Below are 26,150 nucleotides of genomic sequence, written 5' to 3'. Positions count from 1 at the left end.
GATACAATGAAATAGTACAATGATGGAGAATCATAAACTACACAACAAATGAACACCAGAAGGACCATGGATGTCCAAGCGGTGAGTGGCCAGCCCACCACCAAGAAGCCTCGGAGAGTATCTGATGTCGATGTCGATCGTACCAACAACACCTGAAAATAGAGAAGACTCATAGCAACTCTCTGTGTAATGTCACCTATGTCACTCAGGACATACAAAGCCAATCTGCCAAACGTGTCTCTGAACATGTGACCATGGATTCCCGCCTTTGGCCAAACCACCAAAGTGTCCCCTCATGTGAGCTCCAGACGAAAGCCTCTCGCTCTCTGTCAAGAAGAACAGCTCATCATGAACCCAGAAATCAACACCAGTCTCTAGGATTTCACTGCCAGATACCGTCGATGCGTGAGGGACGTCCCTCTCTGGAACCTGTGCACCTGTATCAAAATATAGATGAGGCACTGCAGCCCCACCAACACCCGCTCACACTCCCTCTCTGGCACTGAGGAGTCGTGAGGGATGACCTCATCACCACCACTAGAAAGCAGCCGAGGTAGGGGCCACCAAGCCCTTCCCGCGATCCGAAGAAGAGGATCCCTTCCGCGCCTTGGACTTCTCCTTGGTCGGAGGATCGGAGTCGGAGTCTGATGAAGGAGAGGACTCATCGGTAGAGTCAGCATCCCGCTTCGTCTTCTGCTCCTTCCTCCTGGAAGCCGCTAACTTCTTGCCCCTGTAATCTCAAGGATGCCTCATGCTCAAGAAGCATCGAGGTCATATGTGTAAAACTGACAGGAGACGATGATGTCTGCGCCCGCAAAGCATTGGCCACTCCATCAAACTCCGGGGGGAGCTTGTAGGAAGTGCACGGAGGAGCCATATGGAGAGGATAAGAAGAGAAGTAGAAGAAAAGAAGGTCGGTTGGAGAGTGAGCACAGCCAAAACGCAACCAAAAACACCAAAAATAGTGAGTTCACATGCAATATAACCCAAAGGCTGACCAAACTAAGCCAAAAGCTGCTGCACAAAGTGAAAAAATCAGTCATAAACTGCCAAAAACAGCAAAAACGGCCTGAATAATCAGAAAAACAGACAAAAATAATGCTGTAATCAGCAAAACGCAGGCTGCAAACTGAAGAAACAGGGTCTAAAGACTGTTGCCAGCAGGTTGATGAAGGAAACACGGGCAGCAAGGAGTGGAACAGCAGTAAACGCAAATCTGTCCAGAAAAACGCAAAACGCAAATGCTGAAACACTGTCGCCAGCAGCAAATCAGCAGTCGCCAGTAGGAAGGACAGCTGCCTGATCAGCAAGAAGGGTGTAAATCCTGAAATCAGCAAGAAAACACAGCACAAATAGGTTGCAGCCTGAGCTCTGATACCATGTCAGAAGTGGTGCAGCAATGGAAGCGTGAAGAATATGCTGAAATAAATGCTGAAACACAAGACAGAAGAAAGAATGAACACAGTAGACAGATGAGAACTCAGATGTATGCTCGGGAAATGGAATCCATATCGAACACGAGACAGCAGCATACAACGGTGAGTCACTGGCTGCGTGGGCTCCTCAGCACTGGCTCCTCTCTCCCAGAAGGATCTCCACTAATGGCTGAAGTACAAAAGACTGTGGAGGAGGAGCCCTATAAATAGCCACAAAAAGTGGGGAGCATAAAATGCAGTCGGCCAGCATTTAATGCTGGTCGGCCAGCAACAAATGCTAAATAATACATCATAAATGGCCACTAAAATGTGCCATAAAATACTGCATAAAATGCCCAGCCTCTAACACAGACTCACACCATGAGCTGACTAATATCTGCTAACACTATTACCATGAAATAATTGCCATGTATATCACATGTGTTGTATAACATTGCACATTTGATTATTAAATTAATCAAATGTTACTAGTAAAAGCAAAGTATCTCAACAATTTCACGTCCCTATGATGCAGTTAGTACTGTGTAGGCTAACATCGTTTTATGCAAAACTTGTAATATCAATTAATTTTGCAAGTAAGAGCCCTTACAGACTCTGTTATACTATGCTATATAGCATAGACTGTCACAAGGATGTGAAATTTTAATGCTTTTCTTAGCATTTGATTAAAAGTTTGTTAAATGTACAAAGGTAACTTGCACATGTGAGGTGCAAGTTAATTATTTCCTGAGGTGGGAACTAGGACCTCGAGATATGAGTTGGTGCCAAAGGCAGAAGTTGTAATAAGTTATGCTTGACAGGTACTAGGTGGTATCTGGTATCAGATTTGGGCCTAATCTATTGGCCACTAATGTGAATGGTGATGTTAGAGACTAGGCATTAATTAATTAATGCCTGTCTAAGGATCAATAATTGCTTAGAGATACTTGGGAGATAAATTGGCCTAGCCAATTTAATTATTGGTTAGTGAAATTATTTTTAGGGCACTAAAATAATTATTAAATTAATTTTTAAAATTAATATTTTAAACATTTATTTAAAGCTAGATAATGCTGAAAAATGGGATTAGACAGTTTGCCACTTGGCAAAACTTGCACATACAAGTAGGAAAATATATTTTTGAGGCTGCACACAAGAGAGAGAGAGAGAGAGAGAGAGAGAGAGAGAGAGAGAGAGAGAGAGAGAGAGAGAGAGAGAGAGAGAGAGAGAGAGAGAGAGAGAGAGAGAGAGAGAGAGAGATGTCTCTAGAAGGCCAAGATGGCCTATGAGACCATAACCAATACAACTGGTATCATCATCTCTCATTATAGAATAAAAACAAAATTATATCTAGATTTACATGATAATCTAAAATGAGAAATTAAAATAAGGAAAGAGTATGGAGTATCTCCCTCTCAGTCTATGGAATCCACCAAAACTTTGCCAGTTATCTCCAACCGAGTCAGCGTGGTAATCTTTGTCTATAGCGAGCAATCATGGTGCGAATGTGTTGCATATGAGCATACCTGCATTGTTGAGTAGGTACCCTAGGGTGTCGTGCTCTGCATAATGTTGTAGCTCTATCTATTGTGATGCCACTTGATGATGTCCCTCGATGGCGCTTGTCAGTAGGAGATGTAGTGTCTAAGGTGGCAGTGGTTGGGGGGTTAGCTATACTGAGAAAGTTTGTAACTACTCTCTGGAGGGGTGGACGTGGCTGGGATTGGCTCCGATCTGGTAACAATCCTACTCTGTGCCATTGGAGCCCCAATAAGAAATGACCGAGACATCTCTGGTCCTCAAAGTCCGTCACCCATCTCAATGGTCCAAAGCCCTTCTTAAAGAGGCAATGGTAGCGGCCTCGGATGTCATAGTACATCTATAAATGTAGTGTTCCTCCGTCTCTGGCTCCCATTGGCAAAGCTGGCATATCCTCTCATTTGCTGCAACATGACTCCATTGATTTGTCTCAATCATTAGCTGATGTGATGAGATGCGGATCTTTCCAATAGCAACTTGAAGCCTATGAGAGAGTTGAGCATCCATATATCTCGGCCTCTTTATGAGACCATCATGGGAAAGTTGCAAGAAGTGACATTGGTATTGTGCCATCTTCGTGCCTAATGGGAAAGGGAGCTTGGACCAAGTCCTCTCTATCTCCATTTTAGTGATGTCTGCTCTGATCACTCTATTCAACTCTGAATGATTGAGACTCAAAGTGGTACAATCAAGACTAAAATCGAACGGTGGCAATCTGTCTATATTCATGCCATGCAAGTTCAGCCACGTGCTCATATGTGCATACCAACACTGTCTATCTCCCTCTGCTGCAAGCTGTCTTGAAGACTCTAAAGCTAGCCTAGGGTATCGATCTTTATGTAGCTGCCATATCCTCTGGAGGAAAGTGATTTCCTGGAATAGTGCCTCCAGTACCATGGGTGCTGCACCCAACTTTGCTCGGATGATCTCTTGTGGTACTGAGGCATTCACACTTATCATACGTGCTATCATCATGACCAGCGGTCTCTCCATATGTTCCCAGCCATCATAATGTTGTGCTTCAAGTCAGTTACAGTCCATGAGAGACATCCGTCTAGTATGATAAAGGCTTGGGCCCCAAATGGCTGCTGCATAGAGTAGTGTGGGCATAACTAAAGTATCAAAGAGCCACAATTTGGTACAGGGCTCCTAGAACTGTATGTGTGCATAGTGTCGCTCTAGAGTGCTCAAAGTTAGGTATGCCCATGCAAGGCTAGCCTTTGAAGTCTCCTTCCATTAAAATTGTGGCCCTTTGAAAGTGACCTCGAGGTACACATATTGTATAACCATTTCCACGGACTAATCATCACACATGAAGTGATGCTTGGAGCGTGTCACCCAAGCTGCTGAGGTGTTAAAGACCATAATTTTAGTCTTTCCAAGATTAACTTTGAGGCCTTTCTCTTTACAAAACACATGCAATGCATCCAGATATCGCTGAAGCCCCTCAGGTGAATTTGAGATGAGCATAATATCATTTGCATATAGCAAAATTGGTATCAATACCCTTGCCAAGCTGGCTTTCATACCATCCCATCTTTGTATGTAATCTGAAATCTCATCAATGTACGATCCAAACAGCAAAGTAGAGAGTGGACAACCTTGTTTTACATCAACCGTGCTAGACACTGAGTCTGTTGTGCCTCCAGGCACTCGTACTCTACCATTCACTGTTTCATATAATGTATAAATACACGACTGAATATTCACTGTGACCCCAATGATTTGCAACCTCTGCATGAGTCTTGCATGTGGTACCGTATCAAAAGCGTTGCGGAAATCCACGAAACAACAATAGATTTTTTGCCTTCATGATTGTCCCTCCTCAAGCAAGGCCCTTAGCGTGAATATATGGTTTACTGTATTGTATCCTTGGCAGAAGCCAGCTTGTCTTGTAGACCATATCCCCTTTGTGTCAGCCCACTAACTCAACTCATGCTCCACAATAGAGGCATATATCTTTGCTAGCATATGGCCAATCATAATAGTGCGGTAATTGTAGGGACCAATGGATCTCCGCTCTTAAAAATCGGCAACTTATTGTGTGGTCACACCAACTTGTTGGAAAACCCTCACATACAACTCTATTGAAGATATTTGACAAGATAGGGGCCAATGCATAACATGCATGTGCAAAATGTTATGTCACAAGGCCATCTTGATCATGTGCTCTCCCATTCTTTAACCTCCAAGTGGCATACCTCACCGTTTTTTCCATAAAGAATCCACATCGTGTTGGCCTATAGTTTGATGGATAGAGAATCTGTTCTTGTGATCGATTATCATACAGTGCACTAGCATGTTTATGCCATACCGTAGGTGATGTCAACTGAATTGGGGGTTGTCTATTATGAAATTTCCTCCATGCCTTCTTACTGTCTCTGCTCAAAAAGAGTTGATACATCTCAGACTCTAGTTTGGCTAGACAATCCCTCTTCTTTTTCTGCACAAGATGACGGAAGATGTTACTTGCATGCTTGTGTGTGCATGCCCCTAGTGCAATATCCCTCTGTAGGAGGGTCCTAGTGTGTCTGCACTTATCATCATACCAAGCATTTTGAGGAGCAGTGCATTTGCCTGGTGCAATAGAGCCCATCTTACATGTAAAACCTTCTCTAGAGATTTAGTGATATCCTCCAATGGTTCATCTTGGTCTAGCTGGCTTAAGCCATCTCGTACTGCATCACTATAGATATGCAAAGTTTGCTCTAGAAACTCATAGTGTGGAAATGTGTGTACCTGTGTGCATGTTTCTTGTATTTGCAAATTTTCTTTTTTGCAAATAAAATGTGGTTGATTATATTACTCAAAAAAATTGGTTACAACGGAGTATTCATGCTCTACAGACAAGCTGGAGCTGGTGAGGTCACAAATACATCATGTGTATAAGCCTCTCAAGGCAGTCTAGAGGGGATGGGGGCAAGAAGCCATGGAGGGGGGTATATCACCATCTGGGGTTGCTTGCCTACATCATGAAAAGCAGGTCTTGACCGCCCCAAGTGCGCATGAAATGACATCGGAGCTCTTGACGAGCCCTAGACTCGCCCTGTACCTGATCCCACCGCCCGCGGAGGGAGTGGATGATGGAGGTCCAGAGCTCTGCTAAGGTCGCCTGTACTGAGAGCTCTCTCCGCCGAAGGCCTCTTGACACCATGCCTTCCAGATATGCCACCCTGTAAGACTCCCTATGATTTCCCATACCTGAGAGCGGTCTACTGTGGGCTCCTGTACTTGGTGGATGGGTAAAGCCTCCAAATTGACCACTGCACACGACCCTACCTCGATCATGAATATCGTGTCCTGCATCCCGGCCTCATACAAAAGGTGACGGCCTTGGCAGACCGCTTGCCAAATAGAAGTCTCCCCATGAGATACATCCAAGGCTGGGTGCTATATGGCGAAGGAGGCAGCATGCTTCTCTCCACACGAGCTGTGCCGCCTCACACGACCAAAGGCAGTGCTTTGGGATCTCTAGAGGCTGTTGTGTGCAGCGCATACAACCTCCCTCCTTCCGCATCTGGGCAAGCCAGCTTTCCACCGCCAAGCCTCCATGTGCCACCAACCATAAAAAGTACGATACCTTCCTTGGCCTCCAACTATCCCATAGGCGGTGCAAGAAGGTCCGGCGGAAAGGCTCTGTGATGCTGTGCTCCACCCAAAGCCTGCTATGTGACTGTGCCCACTTCATATCCTCTTGCATCAGTATGTGTCTGCCAATCCTGGCGGTGTACTCCAGGAACCTCGGTGGCTTTTTGGCGACCGCAGTGGGCGGCCATAGCCACTCTCCGGATCCCACTCCAGCTCATTAAGTGGCCTGTCCTCCCAGATCTAGGGGCGCCACTCCCAAAGCTCCTGCCAAAAGACAAAAGGGTCCAGCTGCCATGTCTTTCCCTAAAGACCAATCACCCGGATCCTCTTCCATGAAAAGACAGCTATCCCCTAATCTTGCTGCCCTTTGTCAAGGGCTAGACACCCGTGCTCTTGTACGGTGAAGAAAGTCCCAGGTGGAGCGCCGTCCACACTACCTGCCACCTGTAGGGGGATGGTTGCTAGTGAAAACCTTGCGGCCCATACTTCTCCGAGCTCTATCGACTCTCGTATCGAGGGAGCAAGCCACTCGTGAGGTACTGCTGCGTCTATCTCCCTTCTCCTCAACTCCACTCCTCTCTGACATCATGATGCTCGCTGCAGCACCTCCTCGTCCACCATCCTGTGCACCTCCCGCCATGTCGTGATGGTACGAGCCCAGCTAGCCTTCCAACCAGCCCACTGGATGTGGGAGCGCTCGCCAATCTGTGCCCCTTCCCGATCGCTGACTTGGGGGTTCCAAATCACTGGTTGACGGTCTATCTCCTCCTGGTAGCATGGGGGGTTTTGGATTAGGGCCTTGCGGAGGCCTTGCTACATGCGGAGCAAGCTGCGTAGGAAAGGCGATCTGGGGGGGGGGGGTGATCTGGGCTGATGTGAAGTGCCATCTCAGGGATGACCTGCACTCATGGCCAAGCCTCGGTCTACAATCTTGAAAGCCCTCCTGTAGTAGGACCTTCTAGGTTTGCCCTCTTGGTGTGAGATCGCAGACAACTAGCTTGCCAAAGAGGGCCATACTCTGATACTTTGGGTCTATAATCCTCAATCCTCTCTCACCGATGCCGTAGGATATTTGCCCACACCACCTTCGCTCTGGAACCCCTAGAGCCGTTGTCGGAGGGGTTTTTGTTGAAAGGTCGAATCCACCGGGGATCAGAAGTAGAAGGATATACCGCCGCATAAGCATTTCGGACAGCCAAGTCTTCCAACAACTTTTGCATACCTTCCTTTTCAAAATTTAAAGCAAGAGGCAATCCCGTTTCTTGTGCATGGATCTTGCCATCTTCCCAAAAGATGAGCTCTCGTGCCAAGGCCTCCGTTTAGGCAGCACAATCCTTTCTCTCATGCTGCAAACTGTCACACCACATACATCTTTTTCTAAGTTTAGGGACTGTTGCCCGTCCCCTTTTCTCTTGTCCTTTTTCATCCAATTTTGCAACCTCAATTGAAGATCCCGCATCCCTTTGACCAATTCATCCAAGACATCTTCCCTAACAGAGGGAACAATAGCAGGTACAGCCATATGGTTAGCCACACAAGCGGGTGGCTTATTGGATACTTTAACTATTTTGCCCCTAACAATGGGCAAGCTAGAGACATGCAATCTTTCTCTTCTTCTATGCTTCTTCACAAGCGCAGTAACAACTTCTTTGATGTGTCTCCACTCTGTTTTCAAACCTGTCTCTGTAGTCTGATCATCCAGCAAATCATCAAGCTTCTCTTGAAGCTCAGGATCAGTTGCCTGTAGAAACAATTCAATTTTCTGACTTGCAAGAGGTTGCTGTTCTACAAGATCCAACTGCTCAAATCGATTTTCAAATTCTCTTAATAATTCTGTAGCCACAAGACCCTTATTGGGTTGTATAACCCACTCTTGAAAAGTCTTGCGCGTAATCAAACTGGTATCCTCAATATAAAATTCTTTCCTGAGTGTCTTCTTGAAGGCTACCTAGTTAGCATCCTACAAGTATAATTCAGTAATCCGTGCTTTCAGTTCATGAACAGTAATACGTACAAAATACCGGCTCCATGCAGATTGACTCTCTAGATCAATAAATGGCTCAAATCACATTGACTCTCTAGATTAATAAAGAAGTCGGATGATGATGCATTCTATACTTTTTCACACTGTGTCCTCATAACATCACGATACCATGTGACCCTGACCAAAGGAAATTCCGCACTTGGCGGCAAAGTTGTACAACACAGGATAAGGAGAAGCACCAACACGAGGCGATGTACCAAGCCGTTGCTAGGAGGACATGGTTAGTCACCAGGGCTCGGCCAGCTAGTGAGAGACGAGCCATGCTCGAGTAGGTCAGCTTACTCCAAACAGAGTCTAGAACTGGAAGAAACTGCTGGGCGGGAGTGATGTTGAGTCCCACCTGGAACCCTAGGTACAGGACAGTCTGTCCTCTGCTCACCCATCTAAATCCTAGGTGGACGCCCCACTCCGTGCTAGAGTTCGGGTCTGTGAGAAAACCAACCGAATTTCGACAGTTGATTTTTGCTCATGCTGCAAAATAGAACACCTCAAGAGCTAGCCTCACTCTCTCCAGTATCAACTCATCGTCCTCTATGTAGAGTGGTGTATCATCTGCATACTTTGAGTCTAACAACTCAGTCTCCTCTCTCACTGGAAGTCGGAGGCCGTGTAGTCTGCTCACACGTGATCTGAGGAAGTGGAACATTGCCTCTGCAAAGAGTAGGAACAGGTACAGGGCCAAGGGGTAGCCTTGGCGAACCGATCTCTCCAGCCAAAACTCCTTTCCATGCTTACCACCTATGAGAACCTTGTTGGTGATTGATCTGTATAGTGCGGAGACCATGCGAATCCAAGCTTGGGGGAAACTCAATCTCACCATGGTGCCCTCTAGGAAATCCTAGTCCACCTTGTCATAAGCTTTCTCAAAATCCAAGAGTAATACGGCCAGTGTCTGCACGCTGTGCTGAGCCCACTCTGTCGCCTCAAAGAAGGTGAGTACATTGTCCAGGATGCTCCTATCCTAGACAAAGCGTGTCTGTGTATCATGGATGATGTTTGGAAGCATGGGGCGTAGTCCCCTACCAATCATCTTTGCCAGTGCCTTATAGGCCACTAGCAATAAGGCGATCGGTCTCCATTGGAAAGCTCCAACCGGTCTCTCCCTTTGGGGAGAAGACTGATAAGGCTTGCTGAAAGATTCCCTGGCATCTGTCCTGAAGTGAAGATCTCTTGGAAAGCCATCAGTAGGGTGTTCTTCACCACTTCCCAGTAGGTACTAAAGAAGGCCTTAGAAAGGCCATCCTCTCCGGGGCATTTCTGCCCGTCCTGTGTATGGAAAGTCTCCTTTAATTCCTTCTCTGTGAAGGGGGACTAGGAGGGACATCCCATCTCCTTTGTGACGAGGGACAAGATGTGATCCTAGATCTTCTGTCTACAACACTGTCCTCTAGCTGAGGCTGTCTCCTGCTGGAAGAGGCGTCTGTAGTAGTCGGAAGTAATCTCCATCACCTCGTTCAGACTATCATGAGTCCTCCCATACTGATCCCGAAGGGTGCGTATTTGCTCTCGTGCGGTGCAAGGCTGGTGCACTTGGAAGAACTCCTTGCACATTGTGTCACCCTTCCGCTCCGAGAAGGCTGTTGAGTTGCGGAAAGAGAACTCCGAACGGTTGTCCTCTAGGCCAGTAATGGCTGCTCGTGCTCGCATCTCCTATGCGTGGAGGGTGGGATCCCCTTGTGCCTCTTGTAATAGTCTCTGCGTGGCTGCAAGATCCTGTCGGAGTGTTCTCTCCTCCTCCCAGCTCTGCTGCCTGGCTTGTATGGCTGCCTCTTGGGAGATTCTGCTCGATTTGGCTAGGACCTCTGCAACCTCCTTTGCTATCTGGTCCCTCTTGTCCCACTCTCTGGTCCAAATCTGCTCTATCTGTCTTGTCACCTCCTCTCTCCTATAGATCGAGTTAGGGATCTGATAGGATTGTGTGTCTAGGGCAGATGCTGGGGATCAAGTGTTAGGAGAACTGGGCAATGATTGTACAACGTGGTGTCAGCCAGCTGCTCAATCTGGCCTCCACGAGAGCCTCCCCACTCTCCCATATAAAACCGGTCCAACCAGTCCAGCAGCAGGACTCCACCTAGCCGTCTGTATCCCGAACAGAAGTCCATTGATCTCTCCCTCTTGTGAAAGGCAGGGTGTCTCCAGGCATCGCGTGCTTCTACTGCTAGCAAAAAGACCTCCCATATCTCTTGGTCCTCCCCAGCCATGCCGTGGTAGTTTCTGCCTCTGCCCTGCTGGTATTCCAAAGCCTCCAGATTGTTGAAGTCTCCTCCAACGATCCAAGAGTCCACCTCGGGGAGTCCATCCGTGATTTCCACCCAGAACCTGCTACGTGCCCTATTGTCCATAGGGGCATAGACATTGAGGACTCCAATGCACGAGTCCCCAATATCCAATCTAATCCATAGAACCCTCCTTGCCACTATTGACCTGTGGTCTCGCACACAGGCGGTGAGGCTCGAGCTAATAGAGGTGCATACGCCTCCGCTCCTGCCGTGGGCACCTATGGCGTGCTCCCAGTAGGTGTGCAAGCTGCCGTGAAGTACCTTTCCTATCCGTTGGGCCTGGGTGGGGTTGAGCTTGTGCTCCTGTAGCAGTAAGATGTCGATCCGTCCGGCAAGGGCAGGCTGCAGCTCCTGCCGAACAATCAACTTCCTGGAACCACGTGCCCCACTGTAGTGGAGACTATTCACATTCCAGGATGCAAGGTGTAGGCTCATGGGGAAACCTATGACTGACCGAACAGGCATCTGCTCAGTGTGGGGGCTGTTGATGAGGAGGAGAAACTATGAGGCATGCAAGTACACTTTACTGGTGCTGCTGATCTGGACGGCGAGCTCCAGTCCCCCACGGTGGCCCTCGGCCGGACCATAGGGGTGATAGATGCTCAAGGTGGTACTATCAATGCATCTATTAGCCATGCTGAGAGTCGTGACTCTGTACACTGGTAGAATCGGGCCGCCTGTGCTAGGGGCCACTTGATCACATCCCTCGGAGCTCTCCACTGTGGAGGGGTTCGAAAGATGATACGCAAGTGTGGGGCTTCCGCACCAGCCCACCAGTTAATGTCCATCATGGAGCCATGCCACTGCTGTGCAAATAGTGCTAGTCCTTCTCCCATCCACTAGGAGATGTGGTCCGCCACCTGACTCTTCAACTCCTCCTCTATTCTGTAGTCGTTGACTTCTCTGAGTGAGAGAATTGAAGAAAAAAGGCGTAGTTTGGTCCATCCGGTGGTGCTAGTAGATGGACCTTGCTCCTCCTTGACTTACGAACCACGAAGATTCCCACCTCTAGGGGTAGTGGGAACTCTCCGCGCTTCGTTACTCTCAAGTAGGACCATGGGCCACTGCGGAAGAATTCCTGTGGCGACAACTGTGCCTGTCTCGGGAAAGTGTGACGAGCGGCAGGGGCGGATGAGCTGGTGGCTATGTGGGAGAGGGGGGATTGCTGGTGCGAAGAGCATGTAGGCATGTGTGGCTCCTCACCTCTTGTGGGAGGGGGGGAGGTTGGTCTGGGGGGGATCACTTGAATCAGGTGCGGATTAGGGGGGGTGCTCGGTAGGGGAGGTGGTGGGGGGGAAGAAGATTGAGGGATGTTGGGATGGACAGAGGTGCATGACGGGTATGGGGGGGGGGTTGGTGGCCCTGGCAAGGGGGGGCTCTGGGCCAGGGTCAGTGGAGGGGGGGGGGGATCATGGGGTGTGGGGGGGGATGGATGTGGGATTGTGGGATCTCAGGTGAGGTAATCCGTGGCGCGAGTGGTGGATGTGGGGGGACTGCGGTCCTACGGGGTGGGCCTGTCTTTGGACTCGTGTGAAGCTGCATCCACCTGTGGGCCTGTCGGCGGAGCCTCCTTGGCTCCGAAACACGTACACATTGCTGCCTAATGCCCAAAGTCCTGGTAGCGGAGGCATTGCCCTGGTTGCCCAGTCACAATGACTTGCTCGCTATAGGAGTGCCCGCCCGCCTCAATCTCTAGGAGTTGTGGGATATTTTTGACCTCTTTCACTACCACCCGTACCTTTGGGACTCTTGTTGCTGTCACTGCATCCGTGAAAGACGGGGGAAGGATAGTGCCGAAGAGCCAACCAAAATCTTCCACTAAGTGGCGATACTCTATCGCCAGGCTGGGGAAAAGAAGGGTGACTGGATGCTACAGAACTTGTTGTGGAGTGCAAATGCCTCCACAGTAAAGCCATTGTACCAAGGGACCATGTATATGACCCCCTTTGTGGACGCATACGGTGAGCTTGCAATTAACTCGCGAGCTGCATGTGCCGAACTAAGCTGGACCATGAAGATTCCTTGGCCCATGAGGACCGCCTCCACGATCTACTTTGTGCCGATACGCAGCATGGAGTGAAGCCAGTCCCGAAGCTGGGCCCTGGCTGGGAAATGTCCTACTACCTAACCATAAATCGTTGTTTCTTTTAGCTCCAACTCCTTAGCTGGGACGGCTAAGAGCTGCTCCTCAGAGAGGACGATGCGCAAGGTGTTTGACTGGGGGGCACTCGCTGAGTGTAGCGGCGTTTGACCAAAGGTTTCCATTGCGTGTCCCTTCTAAGAGAACTATCTATCACGTTGCGGTGCTACCTGAGGGGGGAAAGTTGCTGCAGATAGAGGGAACAAGTGGAGGGTGGTGGGAACAATGGCGAAGGGGGGGAGGGATGTTGTATAATGCGGACAGATCCGAGCTTACGAACGAATGCAACGTGCTCGGTTGGGGGGGGGGGCGGGGGGACAGGGCGGTAGAAACTGTTGGGGTGGGAAAGACATGGCTGAATCCTTTGATCGGGACTGGGTGAGATGTCGGGGCGTGACAGGGCGAAATGACGGAGCAGGGCAAGGCGAAATGTCGGGGTGGAGGGGAATGACAGCGGGGCAAGGCGAAATGGCGGGGCAGACAGGGCGAAATGTCGGAGCGGAGGGGAAAGACAGTAGGGGGCATGTCGAAATGTCGGGGCGGAGGCGAAATGTTGGGGGGGAGGTAAAATATCGGGGAGGGGGCACAATCCCGAATTGTCAGGGGCGGGGGGGGGGGGGGGGCGAGTTGGCGAACGGGGCACTGACGATGGCGAGGTCGAGCTTTGACGGGTGGGATCAGGCGGAACGGGGGGGTAGGGGTGGGGGGAGCTTGCGACATATTGGATAGAGAGTGCGTCTAGGTTTTCCTCTTGGGGTATTTATGAGTGCAGCATTCAATATGGTCCAGATCAACTGATGATTACGTGCAGTACTAGTAATAGATGTTTCATGTATTTGACTACATGCTAGGGTGAATTTTAGGATTGCATGGTTGGTTGCTATACTGATCGACTTGTCAAATATCTCAAAATGCTTACTTTTTGGAATTAATGCTAGTAACCCCATTACATAGTCCACAATGCTGGCTCCCTTCTTGCTATTCCAACAAGTGAAAGTATCCGCTTTCGGCCATGTCATTTAGCCATTGAATATAGCTAATCCGTGAGCACTTTCTAATACTAGCAAATGGGATCCATATGATGTCGTCTCCTTGTCTTGAGATGTCTTGTCAAGCCCTAGTTCGGTCCAATGCCAATTCCTTAAAACATTTCATGTTCAGTATCATAAAAGGCCGATTGGTCACTTCCTATTTGAGCATTAAAGTCTCCCATTAGTAGTATGTGCCCAATGCTTGCATACTTGATAATGTCGTTATGTAGTACTTCAAATGGTGATCCCTCCCTAGGGGCAAATGTTGAATTGGCAGGTGGGAAGTAACATATTGCAACATATAGATCCCTTGGGCGTCCTATCCTCAGTCTTACCCACATATATCTAGCTTGCACATCTCATGACACCACATGAATCGTGTCTTGGAGGCTCTCACGATAAAGAATAGCAACCTCGCCTGTTCCTCCTCGCCTACGAGACCGAGGCCTATAAACTCTCCCATTTGTATCCCACAACATCTAGTAATCTAGAACTTATACATTGATGTGTTTCTGTATACATAGCTATATCAGTTCCACAGAAAGTATCCTTAAAATATCATGTATCAAGTCTCATTGAACCATTACAATTCCAAAGGGACATCCTTAACGTCTCATAGACTGCGTATTGTCATGATGACCTTCGTTCTGCTATGACTACTCTACCATCTCTATAAACAATGTACTTGCCTTCTTTGCGTACCTCCAACATTGTTGGCATGCTAGCCCTTCTATACTCTAACTCTGTGGGTGTGAGATCCTCATCGAGATAAATCTTTTTGCCTTTTAAAGTCTTTCTTTTTGAGAGGGAGGCCCTCTTATTATCCACGTCCTCAAATTTCAGCATGAGAGAGAGAGAGAGAGAGAGAGAGAGAGAGAGAGAGAGAGAGCCCATTGTCACTGCAGCAGTTTATAGGCCATTTTCAGCTAGTAGGAGATCCTGTAGGAGCCAATGATATGCCTAGAAGAGACTCTAATAGTAGATGATTGTCACAGGGATGTGAGATTTCAAGATGCGTTAACGTGGTTGATAACATTTGAGTAATTTATTTATCAAATATGCAAGGTTGTTTAGCAGTGATGCACATGGCAGTTATTTCATGGTAACAGGCCAAGGCTCTGAAAATGGAGTGGATGTCAAAAAGAAAAGTTGTGATAAGTTATCCCAAATGGGTTTTGGTGGTCAGTTGATATCAAATTTGACCCTAGAATAGTTGTTTGGCCAATAAATGTGAGTGGTGATACTAGGGACTAGCATTTATTAATTAATAAAGGAAAGTTTAAGGGTCAATAGAGGTTGGGGATCACTCCAGGTTGCCAGTGGCCTAGCCAATTTAATGATGGATGAACATGCTTACTTTTGGGTAAGGTCAGAAGGGCTTCAATTAATTTTCATGATTATTTAATTCTGAAAATTAATTGAATGGTTGGATAATGTTGAAAAATGGATTTAGAAGGTTGCCACTTAGCTAAAAAGCCCATGCAAATTGAGAAAACGTTTTTAAGGGGTTGGGTCTTAGCCATTCAGTTAGTTTACAACTTGGGAGAGAGTAGACAATAATGCCATAAAAGAAAGTGTCCATAAATGCTCTATGTAGTCTGAAGATGCAATCCATCATACAATTGAAAGTGATAGGAGCTTTCGTAATTCCAAAAGACATGACAAGAAACTCATATAAGCCAAAAGATATCCTAAAAGCTGTCTTAGGCATATACTCCAATCTAATGTATATCCGATGATATCCCCTTTTCAAATCTATATGGTTGAATGAGTGTTCCCCTACAATCTATCCATAACATCATCGATCGGAGGAATCGGTGGAGCCCCAAGAGAGACACCAAGGAAAAGGGGATTCTACTGCAAGAAAATCTATCTTGTAACGTCAACAAGCTTTTATTTTATTCTTTTGATGACCAAAACAAAGAAAACACCGAATCTTCATGCAGTATCATAGTAGATATCTTCACGGATTTGATATAATCAACCATAATCTTCATCATCTTCATAGAATCCTTCAATAAAACAAGGAACATAAAAGAATACACCATTTTTGAATGGAAATCAATCAGATAGTATATCAAGAAAAAATGAATGTGGGGTTGATCATGGTGTGTACAAAATGATTAATACACTATCATGGAGGATTGTAATAGACAAGGAACTCCATGGCTACAAAGAGAAGACAAACAATATGCACACTTAACAAATGTTCTCTTCTATTTCATTGCATACATAGGTTACATATATAAAGGAGGAGATACTCCATCAATGATTCCTCACACTTTCCATGTGTGTCCCCACGTGACACCATACAATCCACACTTTACATGTGTGCCCTATGTGGCACCATACAACCCACACTTTACATGTGTGCCCTATGTGGCACACTTTACTTCATATCTCTCATCCATATTTATGCACTACACAATCTTAAGCACATAAGAGTGCTTTCACATATATACACCCGCAAATACCGAAGCTTACAATGCCAACATTGTATTCATATTCAATATCTTCATAGTTTTCTCTCTCAATCTCTCATATATATACACTGTTTTGATAGAATTGACTATCTTTGGCTCTCTCTCTCTCTCTCTCTCTATCAATAGTACATTATCTCCTTACTATAATACTCTCATAATGACCCTCAATAATCCTTCTTAGGTCATGGATGCACCTCCCAAGAGATATGTTTGATGTGAAGAGGCACCGGAGCCACTACATTGTCTCTTCATAGCTCACTACTGTCACTGTTACTCCAGTCTTGTCTTCAGGCTTTAGCAGCTGCTTCTTCCATTTGCTTTAGCTCTTTTGAACTTAGTTTCATCCTTTTCAAAAGTTAGAAAACTTTCCCAAAGTCACACATACACTCTATAAAACACTTACAGAAGATCTAAGAACAATATAGTACAGGAACAGTGCAGATACAAAACAGATACAGAGCAGAGACAGAGATTCTACAGAAGGTTTGCAGTGGGTTACAGAAGATTATCAGAGAATATCAAATCCTCATAACTCATACTAAAACCATTCCAAACTATCAAAAACTATTCACTAAGCTTTCAAAATATTTCAACCTTCATGAATCATTAATCCATGCTTCATACAGAAGAAAATCAGAACAAAACAGAAGCTATACAGAAGATATATAGAACCAATCAGAACCTCAACAGAACCTATTAGAACATCACATAACCTCATATTTTCACTAAGAATCATCATGAACTTCCAAAACATAATCAATATTATCCAAAATACTCTTAAACACTTCCATTAACAACCATACATCACTCTAAATCCATTAAAAATCAATCATCCAGTCCTAAAAAACAACAAAAATCAGTAAAAAATTCAGTCTTTTTCTACTCTCAACATATCCCCACTTAGAAAGGAAGCATCCTCACGACCTAAGGAAAAGAAGAATATAAGTTCACTAAAGAGCTCAATTTTAATCTTCTTCAGTATCTTCAATAATCTCGCCAAACCACGACCCCAACTTATCACCTGTATCTCTAGAAAAAACTACTAAAGAAAAACTTCGTTATTCATTAACACCTCTGATAATCAATTAAAAGTCATAACAAATTTGTAAAGGATATAAAAGGTTTTTCTTCAGTGTTTCATCATAGGATTTCCATCCACCATCACCATCAATAGCTAAAAAGAGCTCTCCAACAAATTATTCAACCAGCATAAACTCATCTTATACAATTATTATAACACACACACTAAACACTAAACATAATCATCTAAATGATACCTCCAAAAAGAGATATATATATATAATCAAGAATCATCCACAATACATTGCAAAGGCATCAATGAAGGTGATCCCTTTTGAAGGCTTGGTGGTTTCGAAAACGATCCATGGAGAAGGACTCATCCACGAATGTCTTGGGAGGATTTTGAAAGAACTGAAGGCAGCACATCCATTCTAGCAAAACAAGGTATCTGCTAGGTAGACATAGGGCATCACATCCGCTTTGCACATAAGTAGAAGCTGTATTCTGATGTTGATTTAGGACCACAGAATCAATCATTGAATGCCATGAATTGTCAGGGTAAGTAGCTACTTTAGAAGAACAACACTGAAACATATCATCTATCCTCAATTCCAAATAGTTAGCATATAAAACAGCTTGCAAAACCACATCCCCCACATACCAAGCTAGATCTACATCATCTGAAATCAACAAATCACATCGTAGATATATGTAAGACAGCAACATGGTATCCGTCGTCACAGAATCTTCAAAAACCATACGGACAACTTCTATCAGTAAATCAAAAGACCAAGTCCCACTCCAACCATTCTCTGGAAGAGGGAGATCCATCGTTGAAAGCTTCATATAGAAAGCCAATTTTTACAACTGATAGTGAACAAAGAAAGAATGGTCCGGAGGAATATACTCCTGAAAGTGCTCAGATGTAGACCGTAACAAATCCATCCTGGACTGCAATCTTTCCACTTTATCTTGAAACAACGGACATAATGTGGCTTGTCTCTGGAAAATTGCCAAGTCCTGCTGAGATATAGAAGGAATCATAGGAACATTAGGGCTTGGAGGAATGGACCGTGACTGTGCTAGTTGGTCTTGCAACTGCTTAACCTGGGAAGCTTGTGATTTCAATGTATTATGAGCAGTTTGCAAAGCTGACAGTTTTGCATCTAAAAGAGTCTGAAACTCTTGAGCTTCTTTGGACATTTTCTCTTTCTTCCCCGAGACTCTAGTGACCTTTCACTGAGCTTCTGCTAACTAAATCTTTAAAGAAGATATTTTTTCTCTTTGGGTCTCAATCATTTGGGTCTGCTGCTCCATCTGCTTAAACAGATCAGCAAGAGTGTCTTTAGCAGAGGCTAACTTTGTGGTTGCCTTATGCAACTGGTCTTTGGACTGCATCAATTCTTCATAGAAAGAAGCATATAACTGTTGAACACAAGCTGTTACTAAAAGCTCAATAAAACTCTGGATGTCATTACAAAGGAATGGAATGGCATCTCCTGATACTAAACTATTCAGTGAAGGGACTCATATTTTCAAAGAACCCTCTCTATGTGTCCTGAATAAATTGTGGCATTTGAGGTAGGCAGGGAGGTCACTGTCAGAGGTAGCAGGAATTGTGACTGAAGGACTGATTGAGGGAGTTTTATCTGCCACACGCTTCAAGAGCTTTCGTTGAATGACCAATGGAGGAGGGGAATCAAGATCCTCTATGTCAATAGGTTCTGAATTCTCTGAAGGTGGAGGGGAAGGAACTAGATCAGAGGGAGGAGGTGGTAATACATCCTTCTTAAGGCTTGAGTATGTCAAGAAAGCATATAAATAGGAACCATAAGTGACATTCGTGACATGTCCTCTGGTCACTTTGACAAAATGTTGGTCCATCTTCGTAAGCAAGTAAGTACTCCAATCAATGGCCACCCCTTTTAACATCATCTTGGAAGCTGTAAAGAGTTCTTTGGACAAATAATGAGATGGTGTTTTGGCAGGCATAAACCTGTCTTGGAGGAACTGACAGACTAACTTCCAAAGAGGATCATTAATCATGAAAAAAGATACTCCTGAAGTGTTTATCACTTTTTTGACATCCAGAATCTCTTTGGTCAGCTTTTGTAACGGCTTGAGAATCTCATCATTGGAGAATAATTGTCTGGCTGTAACAAAGGGTTCTCCTTTGTAGGGAAGAGACAAAGCCTTCCCTAATCCTCGGGGTGTTAATACCATGGAAGTATTACGAACCAGGCCCGACTTCTTATTGTATGATGTAAGAAACTCATCACACAGGGATGGATCGTTTGGAATTAATGGGAGTGAAGCAGCCACGAAAGTTGCAAGTCTTGCTTTCACTATAGGCTCAAAAGCGTAGGGAAGAATAATCCCTACTGATCAATGGAACATACTGGATAGGAGGAGGAGTGTGAGGCGTCATTCAGATGGAAAACACACACACCACAAACACAGACAATCACAAAGAATGCTTGTAAAATAACAAAAATAGCTATAAAAAAGAAATCGATCAAAAGAAGTACACACACAGACGTAACTAAGCAATTGACCATCCCAAACAACCCACATCCTAGAAAAATTTCAGCATGACCTCTACATATATGCGATCGAAAACTTCATGCGATGCAACAGACATGCATCCAAAACCCCGTATCAGGCAAAAAAGAAAGAAAAACTTCAAACCGCATTCGTAAATCGTAGCACATAAGCAAACCATAATACCATAAAAAAACCTAATCAGGACCTAACCATAACTTTGACCAACAAGTTCAGCTAAGAGGACTTTACGTGCCCATCCCACGAAGCTAGTTCAGCTAAGAGGACTTTACGTGCCCATGAGGTGGCACATCTAGAAGACCTATAGCTAGTTGATCTTTAGCAATGAGAACCATTGAGCGTATGCTACTTAGGCAAATCTTGGTCTCCATCGTTCACTTTCATAGAGGCCGTTGGGAGCAGTTTTAGGTCGGTATTGATGAGAGCTTTGGTAGTAGTTCCTTCACACTTGGGCTGCCATAGCTTGTTTTTTGTCCTATTGGACAGCAAGCCTCTATGGTGTTACACTCCTCTCGCCATGGCTTCTTTCCCCCATTCCCTCAAGACTGCCTGAGAGGCATTATATGTATGTAATTTGATTTGCATTTAGCTCCAGCTAGACTGCTGAGCAGCTGTAGTTGGTTGTAGTTTTTTTGGGTAATATGATTAGCCACGGTTTTTCTTGCAATAAAAATTATTAGTTAAATGTAAATGCCCAAATTATCACTATGGTACAGCCCATTTGACTCATGATAAAGAAACATGATTAATTTGTGTTTGCTGTATTATATGAGTCATATTCTGTATGTATAAAGAGTTTCACAGTTTTTCCCATTTCCAATGAAACCCATTTCTAACCTCTTATGAGAACCCATTACCTCCCCTTAGTAATTTGCCATAGCTTTGAACTGGAACTTTCCATTTAGTGGCCAAAACAGTCCATTAGAACATTAAATGTGGAAGTTTGGCCAAATTTTGGGCACCCAACAGATTATTTCATTCTATGTGGAATGTTCATGCGTATTATAATGAACCATGAATCATAAAATTCTGGATCAGAACTACAAATTTACATACATTAAAACTTAATTTTGCATCTTTGACTAGAAATGCAGCACTAACACATTTCTCATACTTAAACATAATAATGTCTGCTAAAGGTGTGCCTTATAAACAATTACTACAGCCAATTAGAAAAATGGATCAATCATTTTTATGGTGTCATGCGCATGATCATTTGAAATTTCTAATGTGATTGTGGGGCAACTCAGCTGATGCGGCTTGCAGATCTAGTAGGATATGGGAAAGGTATAGAAAGGAGTCCTTGCAATAGGTGAGTTTGCATTCAATCTTGTTATAACACATCCTAACAATTGTTAATATTACAGTTTCTGATCATAAGTGGGTCAATGTTTTATGATCAGTGCAACTTTGAGCATGCTTCCTTGGCCCAAACCTGTAGTTTGGCCCTCTATTCCTACTGATGCAGATGCTCGAATCTCTGGAAAAGAGCAGGTAGGAGGTTCATTAGCTCTTATAAGGATATATTTCTTGATAAGTTGGTTCCTTAGAGCTCATTTATGTGAATGAAGGTTCCAGAGGAAAAGCCAAGGCCATTTGGTATCTCCAGGAAACCCCTTCCTCTGGCTCCAACTTTACTCCTCAGAGATGCAAACAGAAGAAGAGCTTCACTCTCTGTTGGAAACTTGCCAGAATTTTTAGATTCTCGTCCAATTTTCAAAGAAAGGTATAGAATTTTTGGCGTGGCATGAGGGCATTTGTATGTGTGGGTGGTCTCAGGAGAAATCAGATGTATTGATTTACCACCACAAACTTTATCATAAGGCTGATGTGAGCATGTGTGGCAGCCCAGCTGGAGATAATGCTACTCCTTTGACATCACCTCCTCGATCCGTATCCAGCACTACTGCACGATCAGTGTCTTTTGGGCCTTTGAGCCCTGGAAATGCAGCGACAAGCCCTGGTCGTATTGATCGGCCTATGCGGCTTGCTGAAATATGTGCAGCTGCTGAGGCTGCTATTCAAATGACAGTAACAAACAAAAGGATTCTGGATAGCCTCTCTTCTGTGGAAGGGTTTGAGGTCTTCAACATATGAGCAGAAGTTATTTTGTTGTCTTTATGTACGAAAACAATATGTATTGAAGTACCTCTTTTGGTATGGACAGGAAATGTATCTAGAACTTACAAGAGCAGCAGCTGATAATTTTCATAGATCGTGGCGTAAAAGGCATGGTCTGGTTTTGGATGGCGAGGTAGCATCCTATCATTACAGACATGGAAATTACGACTCTGCTGCCAAGCTCTATGAAAAAGTCTGTGCCATGTATGCAGGCGATGGGTGGCATGCATTGCTAGCAGAAGTTCTTCCATATTTGGCGGAATGCCAGAAACAGCTTGGTGACCTGCCTGGCTATCTATTATCTTGTATCAAACTACTTTCACTCGAAAAAGATTTACTAAAACATGATGAACGACTAACCATACAATCGGAAGTTCTTAGATTGGCACATAATGCACTGAAGAATCCAGTGTCAGTTGACGTTTCTCTGCTGATTACATTCTCTGGGAGGGTTGGATCACCATTGAAACTCTGTGAGGGAGATCCTGGAAGCCTATCAATCTCTGTGTGGAGTGGATTTCCAGGGGATGTTACACTTGATTATCTAAGTGTGACCTTAAATGCTACATTTACTGCTGAGGAAGGGACAAAGGTATGCTGATAAATGCCTGGATGGTGTATTTTTCTTGTTTCTCTATGCTGAAATGAGATTTATAGCTTCAGTGAAACTTAATTAGGGTTAAAATAATTTCAGGTGGTGACAAGTGCAAAGAGTCCTCTATTGAATCCAGGAAAGAACAATGTCCTGATGAATTTACCTCCACAGCGTCCAGGGTCATATGTGTTGGGTGTTTTAACAGGCCAGCTAGGACAAGTCAGACTGCGATCGCACACATACTGCACAACGAGTGCAGTTAGCTCCAAAGGCGGATCTCCTGAAAGTGATGACTTTCTGAGCCTTGAAAGGCCGTTAAGACCTGTTTTGCAGGTTGATACAGTAACTATACGGTCAACTTAGTAGTGTTTGGTGTTCCAATGTCTAAAACATGTTTAGAGATCTTAAGTTTCCAATTTACATGCTCTATATAATGTAATGATATGTTTCTCCTGAAAGGCAGGTTGCAGACCCACGGCCTCTTTTGGAGGTCACTTGTGCAGTATCATGGGGATTGCTAATGAATGAATCTCAGTGGTTGGGATTGATCATCAGGCCCATGGACTATTCTCTGAAAGGTTCGATTTTACACCTAACAGCAGGTTCAGGTTTGTGCTTGGATGACCCACAAGTATGCGAACTTGAGGATTTGAGCAAACTTTTTAAGCCGGGCACACATAAACATTCCTGGGATGCCTCGGTAGATTCTGTGGTCTCAGCTGGTGTTCTTCTCACTCAAAATTCTTTGGAAAATGGCCATGTCACCAAAACAAGGCAGGATAAGCAACTATTAGATCTGAAGGATGGAAGGTTGGCACTTCCTGATTGGGTGAGCAATCAGGGATCAGTGCTATGGTTAAGGGTCAAAGCTATTCAGGAGAAGTGGGAGATGGCCATTTGCAAAGAAGGGCAGCATATGAATTTGCCAGCTTCATCCCCTGCAAAAGCTACTGGCAGGCATAATTCAAATGGACTGAACATTGAAGACTCAGATTCCTGTGATAAGTCATCAGCCCTTTCAATTCATCAGGATAACAAGAAACATGGCTCGACTTTGCAAAAAGACAGTCAATCTATTGGTGTGAGGAAGCTTACTTTGAGGCTGGAGTATGGATCAGCACACAACAGAGTGTATGAAAGGTGGGTATTCTACCATATGCCTAACATGTATCCTATTTCTGCTTACCTTCATTCTATTTGAAATTATGTCACTTGTGACTTACCCTTAAAACCTGATTTGAATAAGGAGTTACTGGCTGAATAACACAGCATGTACTCATAGTGTATTAGAGTAGTGTGGGAAGATTCTTGTGAATGGGGCATCATGTGGGATGCATACTACAGGTACCTATGGGTGCTTGACAACTTTTTCCAGCTACTGTTTTGAGTATAGTTGCAGGCATGGCTGCTTCAATCCAGGTCCAGAGATTTGCAGCAGTATGGGGCTTGTTGATTAGAAAGCACTCACCTTGTGAAGCTCATAAAGAGCTCAGTTGTGCTTCTAAGGGGGACTTGTTGGCAGTGTTACAAGTAGCTTGACTGTGATTGTGTCTTCATTGAGCAGCTTAGAGGAAATTGGTTTTCTGGGTTGGCGAATTACCATACAGTTTGTAGTTTTCATTTTTTAGAGAGGTTTTTCTATCAGTAAAAAGAGCCCATTGGGCTACAAAATAAAGTCCAGATGGCAGCAAAGGAATTCCCAATATGGGTACAATAACAAGGGGTAAGGATGTGCTCCCAGGGTGACAAGAACTCTCGAAGAAGGCCTAGAGGGCAACAAGAGCTCCCCAATATGGATTGGGTACTTGAAATGTAGTATCCTTGTACAAACGTATCTGAATGCTCCCATCCATCCAACCCCTCCGGTTGTGAATGCTCCTACCCATCCAACCCCCTAGGATGAAGGGCTAATGGCTTGTACAATCACTCAATCTCTCTTCATCTATGGTGCGGAGAGGGTCTTGGTTCCAAAGTCGTAGAATGGTCTCTCTGCTCTCCATCCTCTTAGAATCTCCATGGAGTTTGCTTCATAGTACCATTGAAGATGAATGATATTGAGCGAAATGTTTGTGATGCTTTGTGCAGAAGGAGTGGTTTCTAATCTATGAGCGACATTTGCAGACTTCTAGATACCTTCCGGTTGATGATTTCTCATTTTTAATTAACAAGAAGGTAATGATTTTATTAATAACTACCCTCAGGATTTAAGGAGTGGTGTTCAATCTAAAAGAATGATTTTATTGATGAATCCCTTATGGACAAAATATCCCAAGGCAAAGTACAAAATTAATTTCTCATTTATTGATCATACCCAACCATTGTAGTAGTTTTTAGAAAGAGTGATAGGGAATTCATAAATAAAATAGATCCGTCATTTATTAGTTGTTGGCCAATGTAACTTGATCTACTACTAAATGGCTGTAAGTGCTATGGTGGCTTGACAAATCCTGAAGAGAATGTTAACGTATTTTGGTAGTGGTGTGTATGAACATACTTAGGACCTCAGGGACACCTTTTTCCCTCTTTAGAAGGTTTGCCACTCAGGCCTTGTATATAGGCCTATTCACTCTAGGCGTACTAAGTCTTGAAAGTCTTCTACACTTATATCTCTCAATGCACTTTGTGTTGTGTGTTCTCAGGTTTATTCTTCTCTAACCTTGCAATCCTAAATCCAACAATTGGTATCGAAGGGTTTCAATATCTTGGGCAGAGTTGTCAACACCCTTCACTTTATCTCCTTTGATTGAAACGATGTTTGATGAGCATTCGCAGATTGATAAATATTGTGGGATAACCCATATGGATTGGCATTGTTAGATTTTTGATTTGGATTTGTTTCAAGCTCTGTTCCCAATACCTTATCATTTGATGAGTTGATTTTTGTTTTGCTCATAGTTGCCAAAAAACCCATCTCATTAGGTAAGGAAACTTATTTGTGGTTATGTGGATTTTGCTAGTTTGTTTTGTTTGCAGAAATTTAATATGGTGTCTTCATTGCATCCTCTCGGGACACTTGTAAAACATAATTGTGATACTTTGTGACCTTGATTGATGATTAGTATAGGCATATATGGGTGTATCCTTTGAAAGCTGAGTCGGGCGTGTGTTTTTACTTTAAAGAATTTGTATTTATGGTTAAAAGTCTGTTAGGATGTAAAATGGATACTCTATTCTAATGGTGGGGAAGGGGGGGAGTATATAGCTAAAGAGTTTAATATATTTGTAGTTGAATGTGGGAATTAAAACCCCAGTGTACAATGCCATATATACCATAATAAAATGGTGTAGGTGAGAGAAACAAGAGATTTCTCATGGAGATGGCATGATATATGA

The 26,150-nt window shown here is 44.4% G+C and overlaps 1 protein-coding gene across 2 annotated transcripts in view; it reads left to right on the top strand.

The window, feature by feature from the left end:
• The window catches only part of CLUB (TRAPP II complex TRAPPC10/CLUB), a 163,450-nt gene that overhangs the window by 91,296 nt on the left and 46,004 nt on the right, over positions 1-26,150 (top strand). For both annotated transcript variants that reach the window (XR_015691343.1, XM_087681576.1), the window contains exons 9-15: positions 21,352-21,413; positions 21,505-21,595; positions 21,673-21,827; positions 21,949-22,183; positions 22,269-22,814; positions 22,917-23,150; positions 23,281-23,957. Coding sequence is in view for 1 of the 2 variants with exons in the window: in XM_087681576.1 (XP_087537702.1) it covers positions 21,352-21,413; positions 21,505-21,595; positions 21,673-21,827; positions 21,949-22,183; positions 22,269-22,814; positions 22,917-23,150; positions 23,281-23,957 (2,000 nt within the window). In the remaining variant the exon portion in view is untranslated. The remainder of the gene's footprint in view (positions 1-21,351; positions 21,414-21,504; positions 21,596-21,672; positions 21,828-21,948; positions 22,184-22,268; positions 22,815-22,916; positions 23,151-23,280; positions 23,958-26,150) is intronic.

This window comes from Lygodium microphyllum, chromosome 7 (genome assembly GCF_053477565.2).
Source record: "Lygodium microphyllum isolate KBCC chromosome 7, Lygodium_microphyllum_v1.1.10, whole genome shotgun sequence".
NCBI lineage: Eukaryota > Viridiplantae > Streptophyta > Polypodiopsida > Schizaeales > Lygodiaceae > Lygodium > Lygodium microphyllum.
This window is presented reverse-complemented; position numbering and strand designations above follow the sequence as displayed.